Genomic DNA, 18,206 nt, shown 5'->3' on the forward strand with positions numbered 1-18,206 from the left:
CTCCTCGGTGAACTCGCGCCTCTTCCTCCCATGGGGGGCATCGGGCCATTGTTTCATTAAACGAGACGCCGGTTAATTAAAATAAAACACAATCGCCCATTCGGCTGCGCGGCCTCCTCCTCTGGCGGGCCCGGGCCGGGGACATCCTCTGGCCTGACCTCCGCCTCCCTCTCGGCCGGCTGCTCTGATTGCGCCGGAGTCCTTCCTGGCCTGATTTTATAGACGGGAGGACGCGCCATTAATCTCCGCTTGAAGAGCTCGGCTGGCCCGGCCCTTGCGGCATTCGAGGCTCTCGCGTCCTCTCGGAATCGACCTGCAGGCCCGGGCCTTCTGCCTCGGGGAGGCTCGGTGCCTGTGGGCCCAGGGAAGGGCCTCGCAAGAGACGGGCTTCCCGCAAGACGAGGCAGCGGCTCCTTTTCAGCCCTGGCGCTGCTGGCGGGACAGAGCCGGCCCGCAGCAAATGAGTTTCTGGACTGTGGTCGTTCCAGCTCCCCCGAGGGCCATCTGTCTTTTCCTGCCCTGGCTGCTTTTCCAGTAAAAGGAAAGGTGAAAACATCCCAGATGCGGAAAGTGTCAGCTTCGCACACCTTTAGGATTGCTAGTTTGAGCTGGAAACTCGCCCTTCTTTTCTTCTCCCCCCCCCTCCCACTCCACACTTGCTCAAGTTTCAAAATTTCGGAGCTCCCCACAAAAGAATCGCCAAACTCCCATAAATATGAAAAGTGAGACGACAGAACTCCCCACATATACATAGACATCGCTGCATTTTCTTTTTTAATAAATAGATTTTTTTTAAGCGGGGAGGGACGTGCAGACGACATTATCAAATTTCATTTATAGAAAAATTAAGAACTCTTCAAAGAATTTTTCAAAAGTTAAATCAAATATGGTAGATAAAACAATACTGGGAGGTTACAGCTGCCTAAAGGCCTAAAGAAAAATGCCCTACCCCTTTAACGAAGGCTTAATTTGTAGAAAGGGGCAGCTGACGTTTTTCATGGGATGGAGGTAAACAACATCACCTGGCAAATCCCATTAAGCCTCTGTTAAAGGGGCAATACTCCCCCCTCCTCGGGCAGTTGGCAACCTTCACTCAGAAGCCTTTTGGCTGTGCGCATGGAAGTTGCACACACACATTTTATATATTATATCCTATTCTATGGAGGCACACTATATACACTACTTGTGTGGCCTATCGGATGCAAGGCACGCTTTGTAACAATATCACTCAAGCGTTATTTGTGTGCTTTAGGTTCATGTGATAAAAATAATGTCAATCGCTATATAATAATAACGCTAAACGAGCCAGATATGGCCCAGTCTGAAAAGATGCTTCTGGCAACCAATAGCAACTTTTCACAAGCAATGCTGGAGGGAAGATTATCTTCATTAAAGCGTTTTCACCTCCACCTTACTTGGAAGAGACCGAAAAGAATACAAAGAGACAGTTTTTTTTTAAAGGCTGAAACTATAAAAAGAACAGGACTGAATCCACCACATTTCCAACAGCCGCAGGAAGGGTATGCATTCACCACCATCTGGGTTGGGGGGTGGGGGAAAGAGATTTTTATCAGGTTTCTCCTGAAGAAATCTAAAAATATTTTCTCTAAATATGGTGAGCCAGAAAAGAACAGATATCTTTCTGTGTTCATGAAACGTAAATGTGCAAATATCTACTAATAAACGGCACTCAACGCAAGTTCCAGACTCTCAAACGGCTAAAAAAACAAACTCAACTGGCTGACAAAGCTTGAATCAGTTGATATCTCCTTTTACCTTATCATGCAGCCGGAGACTCAGTTTACTAACTCAGAAGTATAATGCAGTTTAATGGGGCTTATTTCTTAGTAAGGGTTTTAGGATTTGCAATCTAAATCTGGCAAAGGACAAATTTTCCGTTTAGTGAAATACGAAAGCCAGGTGGTTGTTTTTTTAACAAAAAAAAACTCGTATCCAAAATAGATCACTAAAGGCTGCTATCCTGTGTGCACATTTACACGAGAGTAAGATCCACTTAATTCAGATTGATTTACTTCGGAATAAACATGTTTAAGATTCCGGTGGACAGAATTAAAAATGGACAGAGGTTTGCCGAGAGGCAAAACAGGGTCAGGCAAAAGAGCTTCGATTTAAGCTGATTTGGTTCCACCGAAGCCCACCCAACTAAACAGATTCAAATTCAAATTAAAGTTAATCGGATTATTTACCTACAGATCCCTCACCTAGAATAACTAAGAAGTGGTAGTGATTAAGGAAACAAGAGAAGGGCGCCTTCCCCCCTCCATGGGTCCCCATCCCCCAGTCCTTGTATCTTACTTGCTGGTAGACACTGGTAAAACGTATTGTGTCTTGCGGTTTAGAAACTGAAGGCTCAAAACCAGCCCAGATGTCCTCTGAAGAGACTCTTTCACCCTCTCTGTGCCATTGTTCAACCCATCCACAAACCAGTTTTGGAAAGACAGATGCTAAACCCTGTTAGGTAACTGGTTGATGTAGGCGGTGGATCGATTTTGTTGGTGAAATTGGGATGTCTCACATTTGTACAGAGAATGACCCTTCAAAGATCAGAAGATCTGAAACCTGTTCTACCGTCTGTCCGCCTCTCTTTCGCACACCACCACCACCCACCCACAGGTAGACACATTTGCTTTAAAAAGAAAAACCTCAGTACTGAGTTTCTCTCTAGGATGTCAAAGGAAAGCGCCTGCCCCCCTCCCCGATATCTTCATCTCCTTTTAGATAGCAGGACTCCTGGGTCCAGTCAGAAAGTTCCCCACAATCTCCTGCGCACCCGATTCGAATGGGTATATCGGTGAAAACAAGCCTCGGTTGGTTTCCTGGTCACTTACTTCCAAGTAAGGCTGCTTTAGAGGGATCGCGGCCTAGCTTTGGACAAGCATCCTGACTCAAGCAGGGCTTGCGAGTTTCCCCTTCAGCCCCGAGCTATAAACAAGGTCTCAAGCTTGCTGTCTGCAGCATCAGTCAAGAAGACCCCTCCTTCCTGGCAGCCTGAGCCGCTACGTCGAAGGCCGTTTCCATCGAGGGCCGAGGAAGGCTCAGGACCAGCTGAAGGGGCGAGCGAGAGAAAAGGGCCAAAGCCCACATCCTCACCTCCACCCGATCAGGCCCGGCTGCCGCAGCCCCCTTCGCTCCCCGACGGCCTGCTGGAGCCGTGCCAATGTGCCCTGATTTCCCCACCTAGCGACGGTCCCCGATCTCCCCTCGGTGGCCTCCCTGCTAGGCCTTTGGGGTGCGTCAAAAGCGGAGGCGCTGGGCAAAGGCGGCCTGGTTTTATTATCCCGGGACCCCGTGCGGGCCAGAAGGGGAGGCAGCGGGGCCTGGACTGCGTCAAAGCCCTGGCAACACAAAGGAGCCTTTCACTGCACGGTGGGACTCCTCTGGAGCAGGCCGGGGCTCCAACCCGAGCCAGCCTCACCTGCAGCCAACCCCCTTCTCCAGGAGATGGGCTCTGTCTGAAGAGCTGGGGGGGGGCTCAGGTTGGGGGGCAGAGCTCATTCCCTTCCTCCTCTCTCCACCCCTTGCTTTGGTTAACACCTCTCTGGAGGCTTTAAAAAACCTTCAAGAAGAATCTGCCCCTTTTGCTGCTGCTCGCCCTCGTCCTCCTCCTCCCTGGCTGGGGGGCAGGGCCCACCGGCAGATCTACCTGCGCTGCGCGCCTCCCTTTCGCTCCTCCCCACAAGTGTCTTGGAAACAACTGAAAAGCCGCACACCTCGACAAAGGCGCAGACCCCAGCAGTGAATGGGGAGGAAACCGTCCAAGCATCCAGGCGCCTTTTCCAGCCAGAGCCCGCTTCCCAGATGCGCCCGAGTCCGGGCAGCTAAGAGCCGAGGGAGCCTTTTGGGTGAGAGGGCGACCTTCGATAGGGTGCAGAACCGGCTGTCGCCACTTAAACTCAAAGGAAACGGGGGAGGGGGAGGAAGCAACCTGGGGCCACCCCGCTCTGCATAGGCCCCTGCCGGGAGGCGAGTCCCACTGAAACCAATCGAAGCCATTTGCAATTGGAAACGCTTCGGATCCTGGTGCAAAGTACAGCCGCGCACACGCCAGCGCGCCCAAAGCAAGGCGCAGAGCCCGATCCCAAACGCCAGCACCTAGAAGAGCCTCCAGAGTCGGTGTCTGTTCCGATAAAGTCCCTTTAGGGACTGCTGCAATGGAGCACGATCCCGGGCAGCTTTGCAAGCCCCAGTGCACGGAGGTGTGACTTCCAAGGAAGCGCTGCCCTTCAGAGGCCAAGGCCGCCTCTGCCTTGAAATCGAGGCTGTTCCAGCAGCCTTTGAACGCTCACCCCGGAATCTTGAGCGCACCCTGCGGCCCACAGCCAGACCCAAAGGATCTCGCTGGAAAGTAAGGCCCACAGATTTCGGTGGGACTCCCTTCCCAGCGAAGGCCCCTGGACGGATTTGCAGCCTGTCCCAACCAAGCCCAGGCGACTGAACCTGCAGCGCTGGCCCGCTTCTCTGGGAGTGACCTCCACTGACCACCGTGGACCTTGCTTCCGAGGAAGCATGCATTGGTCCGAAGGGTGGGACGGCTTGGCTACCGGTTGGTTCCGGCTGACTCGCTTTGCCAAGCCCGCCTAAGTGCTTCCTTTCTCTTGCTCCGCTTTGCCTGCCTCCCCTCCTCTGTGTCTTTTGTCAGGCACTCCGATCCCATGGCGATGCGCTTTTGGGAAGCAGGAAGTCGCCTTGGCCAGTCGATGTCCCAAAACCATCCCGGAAAAGGCCGCCCTCCTTTTTATAGATATCCATATAGATCTATGCCACTATCAACGGAGAAATCAGCGTGGGCCCTACAGAAACAGTTCTTACTAACCCTGTTTATGAAATTTTGAGAAATCGAGGATTTCAGCAAAAGATTCGTAAGAACATAAAAAGGGAGCAGCTTGTCTCCCAGAAAAGCCGGAGGAGAAGCATCCCCAAAGCGTCCTGAGCGATTTTTGCTACCCCAGCACTGACCAGAAACAACTTCAAACAATGCTGCCCCCCCCTCCTGTTCCTTCTCCTTTCGGCTGCTTAAAAGTCCACAGAGCACGATCCAGCTACAGTCAACGCACGATTAGGTCCCATTGAGTTCAGTGAGCGAGAGTTAAGTGCAAACATGCACTTAACTCTTTCACTGAGCTCATTGAAGCGCAAACACGCACTTAATATGGTTCTTCAAAAGGGCCGTTCGGTTTTCAAGAGGTTTGGCGCTACAGAGGGCCACGTGCCAGATGCTCGACTAGAACACATCCAATGAGAAACATAAAATACCCAGAAGATGATGTCTCAGGACTAGGCCCCCAATACACAAGGAAACAAGCACAGAGGCGATCTAACTGGAAGAATTTCTACCGAATGTCAGGCTCTGCCAGTAAAAACAGGGCTGCGCTATCTACATAATACCAGTTCGGGCACAATTCAAAGTTGTGCAGCAAGATCCTAAACCCATCTACTACGAAGCGTGCCCCATTCAGTTCAATGGGATGTCTTCCATAGCAAAAATGTTTAGCAGCTCAGTCTTCAGATTATTAACAGATGGATCCATAACCCTATGAATTCCAGTATTTGAGGAACAATGTATATTTCAATCCAGCTAGGCCCTTCGGACTATTTGCTCCTTAACCAATTTCTATCGCATGGCTTCAGCTTAACCGAAATGCGGTTCTGACTGTGGAAGTCCTCCATGGATTGAAATTCTAGTGCCAGCTCTGCTGATTTATGGGTTGCGGCTAACAAAATTAAATTTCAAGCTCCAAACAACCGCTTCTCAGGAGATAAGGAAAACGCAGACACCCAACCTGAACTGCTTCTTCTAAATATTCAGTTTTGTCTCCGGTTTCCCCTCAAGCGTTCCTCCGCTTCTTTATCAAAGTTAATTTCTAAGGCCGCGATCCTTTGCCGATTTTCTTGGAAGTCCCATTCAACTCAATGGGACTCACTTCTGAGTAAATATACTTCGATCTTACTACACAGATATTTGTCCTAAAGTCTTTCTTGGTCTAATACTTAGAAACGGTTTACAAAGAAGTGTGTGTGTGTGTGTGTGTGTGTGTGTTGAAAAATAAAGAAATGTGGCAGCATTGCAACCTCACCAAATGAAATTATTTCGTACAGTAAATAAAACCAAAAGTCGGAGAGCGAACAGGCAAGCGAGCGTCCGCCCCCCCCCCCCGGTTGCCGAGCCCTTTAGGAGGCTCCGCTCGGGTGCGAAGGCATCTAATAAGGTTTTAATTAAATAAGCCTGGATTTATTTACTGTTTGCGGCCTTTAACAATCCGGGCGCAATTACTGCCAAGTGTTGCCTGAGATAAGAGCGCCTGATAGGAAGCCGCCTGCGCTTGAAAAGGCACACCGGAGGCGCACGGAAAAAACCTGCTCCCCAGCCGGCCTCGCCTCTCTCCTGACAGCAGGGCCGATCCCGCGTAGATAAAAGGCTGCGCTGAGCTTTCTTGGCTCGTTGCAGAGGCGGGGGGCTCTTCCCCGGCGCCCCCCTCCCCAAACCTCCTGGAGGATTGACCCGAAGGTGAGTTTCTTCAGCTGACAGGCGTCACCTGGTGCTACTGGCCTCGGCCCGGAAGAGACTTTCCTTCTGTTTTAAGAAAGAGGGACAGAGAAACACTGGCTGGCGGGGCGGGGGGGGGGGGGGCGTGGAGGGAAAGCGGAGAGAGGCGAGAGCCGCTCTTTCTCTCGGAGGAAATTCTTTCCTCTCAGAATCAATCCCTGAAAAAAAATGTAAAACCCTTTAAGAAAGAGAAGGGAGAGAGAGAGAGGGAGGAAAAGTCTTGTGCCTTTAAAAAAATAAAATCATTTTTTTTGTACGGGACCTAGACACCTTAAAAGACACATATTTTTAGTTGTCATTTAAATCTGCCAGATCGTCGGAGACTCTGTAGTTACAAAGATCTCCAGAACGATTCCTTCCAGTTAAGGATTACTTTAAATGGGGATTTTGTATAAAACAGCTTCTTTTGAAGCATTGCCTGCTACTTCCGTATAAATATATGCATTCATTTGCACGTGGAATTGGGGGGGGGAGCTTTTTTCTATGACTTTTATAACACGCCCCATACGATCAGCTTATGTATGGAACTTCTGCTGAAATACTGGGTCTTGCTGTGCAAATGTGCTGGCTTAGTAGCTTCAATTCTACCTGGCATTTGAAGGCCAGCAGTTCAGAGGTGACGCCATTATCACAATAATACATCTCAATCGATAAGTTAGTTGAATCGAAGTACTTGATTTCCAAGCCAGTTCTAGTCACATCCAAGTTCGAGAACCACATGCTCACTTAAAGGAAAAATCGACTGAAATCGATAGTATTAATTTACAAGTCAATACTTTGAGGACTGATAAATAAGCTTCAGTTTGATAGCTGTGGCTTAAGCGGTTTGTGAATCAGGGTGGTAGAAACCACTTTCTCCGGAATAATTTTTAGAATGTTTATTTTGTGCGAATTGGAACTAGAAGTCCTAATGTCTACATTGTTAAATTGTTAAGTTATATATATATAATTTAAAAAAGAGGGATTCAAGTATCCAGACGTAAAAGGTCTCAGTCCAATTGAATGGTAATTTATTAATAAACAAACAAGTCAATAACTTCAGAATATTTTCAACAAAAAAGGAAAAAGATAAAACGATAAAATAAGATTAATACACTTTCCCTTTTTCGTATATAATGAAAAAAATCAGCGTTTCATGTCATGTTTATAGTCAGTTCTGAGGGCGGGGGGAAGAGAAAGAACACTTTCCGGTGTTTGGTCCAAAAGAGCCAACTACAGACTTTAAAAATAAATTACTATATATCAATTTACACTTTAAAACAAGTCCTTGCCTACGAAGAAGTCTATGCAGGGGGAGAAAAAGGGAACGCTTTTCCCAAAAGGGACTCATCCTTTCTTTTGCGAGCGGCCCATCCGCATCGGCTTGGAAACCAATGGCAAAACTCGCACTGATTGGCACGAACCGGGTCTGCGCCTTTATTAGGGCAGCAAACCTCTGCACTCGCGCCCCCGCAGCCCGCACTCAAGTCAATGGCAACCCCCCGTCCACTGGAACGGAGCAGGACTGTTACCTTCTCGAGCCTCGCACGGGATCCTCCTCCACCGGTCGGCTGACACCCCCGCGCGCTCACTCGGCGCCTGTGCCCAGCGCGCCCTCACGCCACCCGGGGCCGGGCGGGGAGCCAATGAGGGGCCCGCAAAAGAGCGCGCGGGATGAGGCGCCGCGTCTCCTGAAGGGGGGGACGGGGGTGGCGGAGGAAGGAGCAAAGGCGGCGAACTTACGTGTTACGCGGAGCAACACCGGCCTTTAACAACCCAGAGCAATACAAAAAGTTGCTGTCTTTGTACATAAAGAGTTTTTGAGGGGCGCTTCGGCGGCTTGGCTCGTCCCGGGGGGCGTCGCCTCCGGTCAGAACTTGCTGCAGTCGTAGACGAAGGCGCCGGAGGGGCGGTAGAGGGCCTGGCTGCCCGGGAAGGCCATTTGGCAGCTGCTGGCCGGGCCGCCGCCGTTGACGGGCGCGTTGGCCAGGCCCAGCCGCTGCGAGGACTCGAACATCTCCCTCACGGCGTGGAAGTTCTGCTGCTGGCTCGGGTAGCCGGGCGAGGCCGAGGAAGCCGCCGCCGCCGCTGCCGCCGCCGCGGCGGGCGCCAAGTGGGCCAGCTCCCCCACGGCCGTGGCTTGGTTGAGGTACCAGGAGGCCAGGCGGCCGCCGCCCTGCGGGTGCCCCTCGGGCGGGCTGAGGCTGAGCGACGAGGCGCTGCTGCTGCTGCTGGCCGCCAGGCTGTACTCGGGCAGCGGGTCCTGCTCCACCGGGCTGCCCCCCAGCTGGCCTCCGCCGCGCTCGCCGCCTCCGCCGCCGCCCGCTCCCCCCGCGGCGGCGGCTGCAGCGGCGGCGGCGGCGGCGTAGAGGCTCATGGCTTGCAGGTTGCAGTGGTAGCTGCCGCCGCCGCCGCCTCCTCCCCCGGCCTGCGTGGCGGCGGCGCTTCCCGCGCTGCTGTGGCTGCCGGTGGTGCTGGCGCCCTGGCTGCAGGGGGCGCTGTAGAGCGCGCTCTGGCCCGCCGGCGCCGGCGCGTAGCAGCTGCTCAGGGCCAGGGAGGGCGGCGGGAGGGCGGCAGGCCGGGAGGCCGCGGTGGAGGCGGGCGGCAGGGCCAGCAGCTCCCCGGGGCCCTGCGGCGAGGCGCGCAAGGAGCTCATGATGATGTTGTCCACGCTGAAGCCGCCGCCGCCCGGCTGCTGGGGGTGGTGGTGCGGGTGGTGGTGCGCGTGGTGCGGCGGCGGCGGCGGCGGCGCCTGGGGCTCCGCCGCCACCGGGCCGGGGTCCAGGCCCAGCGCCCTGCCGCCGCCGCCCCGGTGCGGGCTGCCGCCGCCGCCGCCGCTGGAGAGGCTGCTGGTGCTGGAGCTCTCGGGGCTCTCGATCTTGGGCACGGGGGCGCCGCCCAGCGGGGAGACGGCGTGCGGGGGCGAGGCGGCGCCGTTCTCGGTCTTGATGTCCTGCAGGCGGACGGGGGGCGGCTGCTCGGGCGGCGGGGCCCGCGGCGGCGGCGGCGGCTCCTTGAGGTGGAGGCGCTCCTTCTCCTCCTTGTCCTTGACGGCGTCCTTCTTCTTGAAGCGGCGGCGGCGGCGCAGGAAGGAGCCGTTCTCGAACATGTTGTAGGAGTCCGGGTCGAGCGTCCAGTAGCTGCCCTTGCCGGGCTTCTTGTCGTCGCGGGGCACCTTGACGAAGCACTCGTTGAGCGAGAGGTTGTGGCGGATGGAGTTCTGCCAGCCCTGCTTGTTGTCGCGGTAGAAGGGGAAGCGCTCCATGATGAACTGGTAGATGCCGTTGAGCGTGATCTTCTTGTCGGGCGCGTTCTGGATGGCCATGGTGATGAGCGCGATGTAGCTGTAGGGCGGCTTCACCAGGTCCTTGGGCTGCGGCGCCGACGGGTAGGGTCCGTACGGCCGGCCCATGCCGCCGCCGCCCGCGCCGCCGCCCGCGTACTGCTCATGGGCCGCCGGGTGGGCCGAGTACATGCTCATCGGGGCCGGCATGGCCGCGTAGCCGCCGCCCGCCGCCCGGTAGTAGCTCTGTTCGCCGCCGAGGTAGGGCACCACTCCCAGCGAGTTGGGGCTGGAGACCGGGTAGCGAGCCTGCATGGCCTCCCTCCCCGCCGCCCAGCCGGGCCAAGCAGCAGACCGGCCCGCTCCTCCGCCGCCGCCTCCTCCTCCGCCTCCTCCGCCGCCGCCGCTGCTTGCCCCCCTCCACCCCTCCGCAGCTCCAGAGCCAAGGACGTAGAAACCCGGAGAGGCGACCAGGATCTTCCTGCTTTCCCAGGCGGGAGGGGGGAGAGGCGGGGGGGGCCTCCGGCGCTTCTCCCCTCCCCTCCCCCGCTCGGGCGTGCAACAATGAAAAGAATCAAAAGCCGCCGGGCGCCGGGGCAGGAGTCGCCTTGGCCGCCTTAGGACGGGGCGCCGACGCTCCCCCGAAGCGAGGACGAGCCCTGGACTTCCATCGCGGCGGAACAGCGACGCGCGCTCCTCCCGGAGCCCTTCTGGCAACTCCTAAGCGTCCTTCCCGCTTCTTCGTCCGCTGAACTCTGCAACAGGTTGGCTCCAAAGGGGCACAAAAAGAGAGCAGGACCCGAGCGGAGCAAACAGCAGGCTGGGGGGGAAAGATCAGGACGGCGTATTTTTTCTTTCTCAAGCAGGAAGAGGAGAGGAAATATCCACCTTCGCCTAGCGATCTCGGCTTGCAAGCGCCGCCCGGGTCTCTCCTTTCCCGTCACTCTCCGGTTCTCAGCCGCGAGCTGCTCGGGGACGCATTTGGAAAAACTTCTGAACTTTTGAGCATCCGTCACCCAGGCGAGGACTTTTTTACGCACTCGCAAGACTCTTTTTATTTTTTTCCCTTTCCAGCCTGGAAAACCCCGCCCCGCCCTGGCCACGCAACCAATGAGGAGGCAGAGCCCCACTCTGAAGGGGCGGGACGGAGAGGCTCAAGCAGAAGCTGCTGCCGCCGCCGCCGCCGCCGCTCCGAGAATCGCAGTCCGGAGACTGGCCACACGCGCGCGCTGCCCCGCTCCCCGCCCCTCCCCCCCGGGAGATACACCTTCTTCGCACGGCCCCCATCCAAGCTCTCCCTCGCCCAGCGACTTCGGGATCAAATTGCAGGAGGGGGGGGGGATGCACGGGAGCGCGCGCACACGCAAACATTCCAGCAGACTCGTCGACATATAGCCCGCTCCACACATATGTTTAGGAATTCCAGCACCGTCCGGTCAACAGCAAAATACTTTATTAGCAACAACTAACAATCTCAAAGTAAGTTAGCTTTCGAACTTCACAGAACTCTTTATCAGGTTGTGCCTCAAACAGAGAAAAAGACGGTGCTGGTAGGGGGCGTTGCGTCCAAGAGAGGAGGCAGAAAATCGTGGTCTTCTACTTGCAACGGTTCTCCTTCCCGGCACAGCCCCCCTCCTTGCTGTCATCAGACCTGACCAACAGCCCTGTCAGCTTGGGAAGTAAGTTGGCCTCAATTGACTCGATACCTCCTGCAACACCTTCTCGCCTGGGTTTGCACGGTGACTTCCAGGTGACCTCTCTCACTCGTTCAATACAAAAACTCAAAAATAAATTAAGGTAAATAATAACCGAGTGTAATCAATAAATATTTTCTCGCAGGGGCAAATACTTGCGAATTTTCATTAGGAAAAGATAGGGGCACAATTCCGTTCAAGTTGTTCAGTCTTGATGAATTTCCTGAGGAAATGCGAACTGAAATCACTGGGCTGAATGGATTTGGCTGGGCGAGAGTGTATCATACATTAATGTGTAAATTCTTGTACCATTCGGAGAAGAATGTATACAATATTATCTGATCTATTCAAAAGCACAATTAAGTGCCAATCTGAGAATGAGTTGCATAACAAAATGGCGCGCGCCTGTGTGTCAGCTTGCCACATCAGATAGTTCTGTATTTGTATTTGATTACGGAGTCATACCTTGGAGCAAATGTTCCAGGTGTCCAAAAACACAGGTGTCCAAAAACAGACGTTCCTGTTAAGCTATGTACCCGTTTGCTCCTCGGGGTTTACTTGAAAATGCCTGGTATGCCTTTCTTTGGGCAAAAGGGTTCTCCTGAAGCCCCGGGCCCCCCCCACTTGCACAAGCCCCCGAAGCAGCCGGGCCAGCTGCTGGGGCCTTCCTCTCTCTGACCTACTTTCTTCAGCTTGGGCTTCCTTCCCGCCCTCCCGCGTTCTTCGGGGTCACTCCCCTGTGTCCTTTGGAGCTGAGGCAGGCCAACCTCTAGCGCCTCTTGACACCAGGCAGGATTAAAGAAGGACCAGGAGCGGGGCAAAGCTCCCCGGACTCCCACAGCCCCACCTCTAGGCAGCTGTCCCATCTGACAAGTCTCCGCCGAGTTTTCCAAAGCTTCCTTTTACCAACGAGGCTTTTCTTGTGGCATCTGCCTGTTGCTGTCTATGTCTTGCTTATAAACATAAACAAGGCTTTCTTTCTTTCTCTCTTTCCCTCTTTCCCTCTTTCTCTCTTTGCCTGTGGCTGGCTTGTCCAGGTAATCTTGTGAAGTGAATCGCTAAGCCTCTCTCTGTGAGAGATCGCCAGAACATCTCCTGTAAAAGTCTCCAGCCAGCGCCTCGATTTTAAATGAATTTACCCGGAAATAAATTCTTTTCCCCAATAAACTTCTTTAGCATTGTGGTGAAATATAGGCAAAATTGTAAGAGCGCTTTTCCCTGGGAGGACAGCTTTAATTGATTATTAATGCGAACTTTCAAGATAGACAGGACTGTGACAGAACTTTCAAAGTGTGTTCCCACGAACAATAGGAATGGAAAAGGGTGGAAAGGGACCTAAAGTCCTGCCCAGCTTGTGAAAACTCACTTAGCTACGTGTGAATAGCAGCAACCATAAACACAGGAACGACCAAGTGTTTGACTGAAGGCTCAAGGCTGGAACTGGGAGAAAGAAGCCCACCTAGAGAAGGAAACCAGAGAAAAAAGTCCCTCAATAGGCTGATAATAGAAATTATGCGAGAAAAGCCGGGGGCTTTGCAAGTAACGATTTGGCTTTAATCTACATCAATACTAATTTCCCCCTTCCTCTCAGTTAAACAAAATCTCATTAGCGCCTCGGTGAGACTTTCTTCAGTAAACCGAGACGACACCGAGGGTGTCGGGATGTAAGTGGGTCAGTGGGCTTATACTGAAAGGCGCAGTCTAATGACGGGCACGAGGCAGCCCGAGTCAAGCGCTTTTAACTTTGATTAAGCTGAACTTCAGTACGGAAACATCTTGCAGGGAAATCAATAAAACCTTAAAGGCTGGTATTTGGCCGGACCTTCTTGTCCAAACGGCGTGCGTGCCTAAGAGGTCTTCCCTGCATTGGTGACAAACGTCTACTCGGTCTAAAAACGCCCCCAAAGGCACTTCTGGTATCTTTGATGGCTACCCCCCAGGGAGTCCACTTTCTGCACCTCTTCCCGTTTGAAGTAGCACCAAATCCAAGCCATTTGGGCGAGAAAAGGGGTCATGTTTTGTTTTGGGTTTCCCCAATCGCATTTTAAAATCTCGCTAGTTGGCATATTCACAGTATCAAAGAGATTCGGGACAGGAAAGAAGGGGGAATCGTTCCGTATATGCGTCGGTGCTTGTGGAACATCGTATCCCCAGCAGATGCGGAACATTGCATCCATAGCCCCCTGGCTCTCCCATTTACTGCCCTTGCTCGGCCTAGCCCCCGGCCTCAGTTTTTTTAAAACGTCGAACATCCCTCTTCTGAAGAGCGGACAGTTCTGCCATTTGTTGCTCTTAGCGCAAGCCAAGCTGCGCGCCCGCAACGAAGTTCCTTTGGAAACTGCTCGCCGTCGCCTTATTCAAACGATCAGAAGAACATTTTAACGTGGGAGCGCAAAGTCCTCGGGGGAAGGTTCCGACCAGTCTTGTCTGCCGTTCCGACGATTCCGCGAGCCTTTCTGGATAAACTGGCGGTGGGAAGTCGCTTTGTGAAACCTTGCTTGGGGCAGGGGGCGGGGAGAGTTTCGCTGAAGTCCTTTGGGATGCAATTCTCCAGGAGTGCTCAGGCAGATGGGAAGGATTAGCTTTGCTTGCTGCTTCGGCAAAGTCTAACGGAGATCTAGGTCCTTCGCCCGCATCTTGAAGATTCGTGTTAAATCCCGTCGATCTCGCGGCACTTCCTTCCAAGAAGCGCATTTAGATAAACACACCCAGGGTAGCAATCTTGAACACTCTTACCATGGAGCAAACTCAACTGAAACCAGTTGGATTTACTTCTGAGTAACCAATAACTATACATTGCAAATCATCTGTTCAAATCCAGCAATTTTTACAAGTTTCCGCAATTATGACATTTCACTTTTTAAACCTCTTTGGTCCCAGTAGAAAACTGATCCGAAACACTTCAGCTCGGATGCGAATCCCCATTGAATTACACTGACGCCCCGCCCCAAGTTAAGTGTCCCTAAAGCCTCAGTCAGGGCAAAGTGCCTTTGCAATTAACGGGGTCCGTTAGTCTGCGCTGAGTAAAACCCACTGACTCTTAAAACTATTCCCGCTCCTCTATGTGTTTACTCGGTGGTAAATCCCAACTGACCAAACCAGCATAGTTTTACAGCATTCAACAAAACCGAGACCCTTAAGTGCCAGCGCTGTGACAACTAAAACGTGGGGGTGGGGTGGGGAGGGGTGGGGTGGGAGGAACGGTGCCCGACAGCCCTGCATCTTGACTACGAATTTAGTAAGCCCTGCTGGGTTCAACAGGATCGACTGCCCAGTCCACGAGCATCGAACCGTTGCGACTTAAATCGCTGACGGGCGAATGTGGGTGTCTGCCTTTGCCTCTTCGCTGTCACGGTGAGGCTGGCAAAAGGAGGAACCTGCGATAGGAGTTGAGCCGAGGAGAGGTCGGTGTTCCTCGCTTCGAGGACGGCTGAAAGATCGTTTCCCTCCGGTGATGGGATTTGGGATGCCATCCAGGAGAAGAAACGAGCCTTTGTGTTTTACATAAGCAGCTTTCTGCCTGCAGAGTTCCAGGGGGCTCGTGTCGTAGTTGGGTCACTTTCTCCACGCCCCTGCGCATTCTGGAGCAGAAGCCGAACCACTCAGCCCCTCCTCCCTCTTGCCACAATCCAGCTCTACCCAAACACGGTCGGTTGGTTGAAGCTGATTCACAGCCAGATCTGGAGCGCAGTTACTGGAAAGCAAATTGGAATCAACGTGGTTGTGCTTTTGAGAATCATTGCTTAGGATGTAGGTGGCCCCTGCCCTGTGGAGGTCAGGAGAGCCCCCACCCCCTGGCTTTCCGCAAACGAAGCAAAACTGAATTATTCAAAAGCGCTTTTGACTCAGATAGGACGACTGTATTGTAGGGAGGGAGTCTCAGATGCTTCAGTAAGGAGTTACTTCACCACTATGTTGCCCTACCTTCTATCTGTTGCTTATCTTCTGTATGTGCTACCTGTGCTTCAAGTATGATCCTACTGGGTAGCTGACTGTTGTCTGTTGTCAGTCCTAGAATTGCTTATGATCTGTTTCAGCATTTCTTCAGCTCTGTGTTGGATTCTTGCTAATGCTAAGTCTTTGTAAACTTGTATTTATTTACCCTATGGCATCGTTTATGGAAATGTCCTTGATATTGATCGTACTAATCTCACACCCTGTGATCCGCCTTGTAATCAGTGAGAAAGGCGGACTATAAATGATATAAATAAATAATAAATATTGCTTAGCGTCAAATACCCTTCGACTTACATCCAAACATTTTGGCTTCTGGATAAGGGTCTCCTACAGGTTCATAAATTGTTACTGGTGCTGATGCAAAACCCTCAGTAAGGGTCTTTTCAACTTCCTAAACACAACCTAAAGCAGGGGTCCCTACGGTGGTGCGCTTGGTAGTACTTCCCCCTTAGCCTGCCAAGGTTTTCAGAAAACCGGCCGGGCTGGGCTTATTCCGTTCAAATGAAAGGGCTTTCTATAGTTGCAATAGTCATCTTGGACCACCACCTCTGAAAATTGCAGAGATGCCGCCAGGCTCATGCAGGTTAGAGACACCTGGCCTAAAGAATGGGCTGGTGCCATGCAAATAAACTCAAGAATTGCGCCATTTGATTTCAGTGAGACTTGCTTCCGAGTAAACCTGCCGTTCAACGTACATTTGTTCGCCGTAGTGAGGCCGCAATGGGGCACATTTGCGCGCAATGCTTCCTTCAGAGTCAATGTGCATAGGAGCGGGTTGCGACTCCGTGGGCTTTGCCTCTGAGTAAAGGTACCCGGTGCTGCTTGGTGAGGTTGCAATTGTAAGCAAAACACTCGGGGAACAAAGTCGCCCTGAACCTGAGGCAAGCTGCTTTCTCCCCGGTCATAAGAGCCTCTGTGTGCCTATAGCTATACAATCTGGGTCCGGACGGTGCTGGTCCAGGCGAGCCCGGTTCATCTCAGGAGAGGCACGCCAAGCTTGAACTTAAGGCACCCGTCAAATCCAAGGGGTCGAAGCGCTTGGCTTTCGCCACAGCCGTTTTCGGAAGGACGGCGGGAACCTGGCCGCGCATTGGCCGGCTTGTGCGGCGGGCCTTGAGCCGCGGAGGACGTGGCCGCTGGTTCCGGCTTCGGCGGCGGAGCGGAGCGGAGGGGGCCGCGGGCGAAGTCGTGGGCAGGCGACGCGGGCGGGACCGGGGCGGCCGCCTCTCCGCGCCCCTCCGGCCTGGGCTGCTCCGCGGCCCTTCTCTGCCCTCCGCAGCGCCTCGACGCGGAGCGAAGCCTGCTTGATGCCCGGGGCGAGCCGCGAGCCCCGCCTGCCCGCCAGAGCCCCCGGCCGCGTCTTCGCTCCCCCCGGCTCTGCTGCTTGCATCGCCGCGCTTCGGAGGACAAAGCCTGCCGGTGTTTCCTGGAGGGGCGCTTGGGCTGGGGCGTCCCGCAGGGAGAGGAGCCTCGCCGGGCAGGCCGGGCCATTTCGGCTCGGAACCTGCCGGTGGCAGCGGGGTCCGGTACGCCGAGTACGGCGGTCTCCACCGGAGGCATTTCTGCAGGCGTCCGTCGCTCGTCTGAAGCGAAAGCAGAACGGGAGCGCGACGGCGTCGGAAGCCCTTTCCCTCGCTTACCGCCGGGACGCGCGCCGATGTTAGTAACATCCCGGGATTAGGAACGTGGGGATCTCTTCCACAGAGCTGATCCCAGGGCAGGGGCGGGGGCAGTATGACAAGTGGATCTCTTGCAACCGGTTCCGTGCACGTTAGGAATACAGACGCGCCAGATTATATTCGGTCTCTGCAGGCTTAGATCCGGAGGCAGGAGAGGAGATGGGGGTGGGGGTGGGGTGGGGGTCGTTTATACAGTTAATCGGAACAAAACCCTTATCTGTTTTTTACACTCCCCCCATCTCCTCCAATGGCCGACCAAGCCGGTTCTGACAGGCGATGGTATCTCTCCCAAGACGTCTCTTTCGCGTTTCCTTTCCTCCTTCCTTTCTTCTTATCTCTGCTTTTTCAGAAGGGAGGGGAGAGACAATGTTAGGGGACCCCATACCTTGAGACATTCTCAGAGCGAATGAACCTTTCTGTTCTTAACATCCCCCACCGCCTCCCCGCCCCGGTGAACTCTGCCGCCTTCCAGATTTTCACTTTAGCTTTCCTCGAAAGAAATTTCATGGTAAATCTGGGGTTTTACGCTGGACGTCTCTTAGACGATCGCAGGAAACAGGCGGAACAGTCCGTTTGGATCTATCATACTTTGGGGGAAGCGAGGGAAGCGCATCCCGTTGCTCTCAGTCGCATTGACTGGTTCGATCGGGCTGGAAGAAGTGGCTGGCCGCCGAGGGCTTCTATCTCCGTTTCTCATACTTCCCCGTTAGCAAAAGCCAAGTACTGGAAAAAAGCCTCTCTTGCCCGGAACCCAGGCCGAGAGCAGCGCTGTGGGGAGATTTCAGCCCTAAAGAAAAGCCACAGGGTCACTGAAGCCGTTACCCTCGCCCTGCAAAAGCTCCCTTGTATGGACAGGAAACAAGTTCTGAGCCGTGACTCCCCTCAAGATTTGCTTATTATCAGAGTTACTGGTTTGGTTAAAAAGAAAACACCCTAGCTGTGGGTCTTTAGGAACATCGACTGTTCCTAAATAGAAAGCGAAGCTCTTAAATTGAGCTGGTTCCCTTCCAAATCTGACGGAGTAATCAAAGATCCCGAGAATTACTGCT

The 18,206-nt window shown here is 53.6% G+C and overlaps 1 protein-coding gene across 1 annotated transcript; it reads right to left on the minus strand.

The window, feature by feature from the left end:
- Nucleotides 1-8,320: 8,320 nt before the first annotated feature.
- On the minus strand, nt 8,321-10,879 carry FOXC1 (forkhead box C1). The gene has a single exon (XM_054985040.1). It carries the CDS (start codon nt 10,140-10,142, stop codon nt 8,415-8,417), a length of 1,728 nt encoding a protein of 575 aa, XP_054841015.1. The 5' UTR covers nt 10,143-10,879; the 3' UTR covers nt 8,321-8,414.
- Nucleotides 10,880-18,206: the final 7,327 nt, after the last annotated feature.

This window comes from Eublepharis macularius, chromosome 7 (genome assembly GCF_028583425.1).
Source record: "Eublepharis macularius isolate TG4126 chromosome 7, MPM_Emac_v1.0, whole genome shotgun sequence".
Lineage (NCBI taxonomy): Eukaryota > Metazoa > Chordata > Lepidosauria > Squamata > Eublepharidae > Eublepharis > Eublepharis macularius.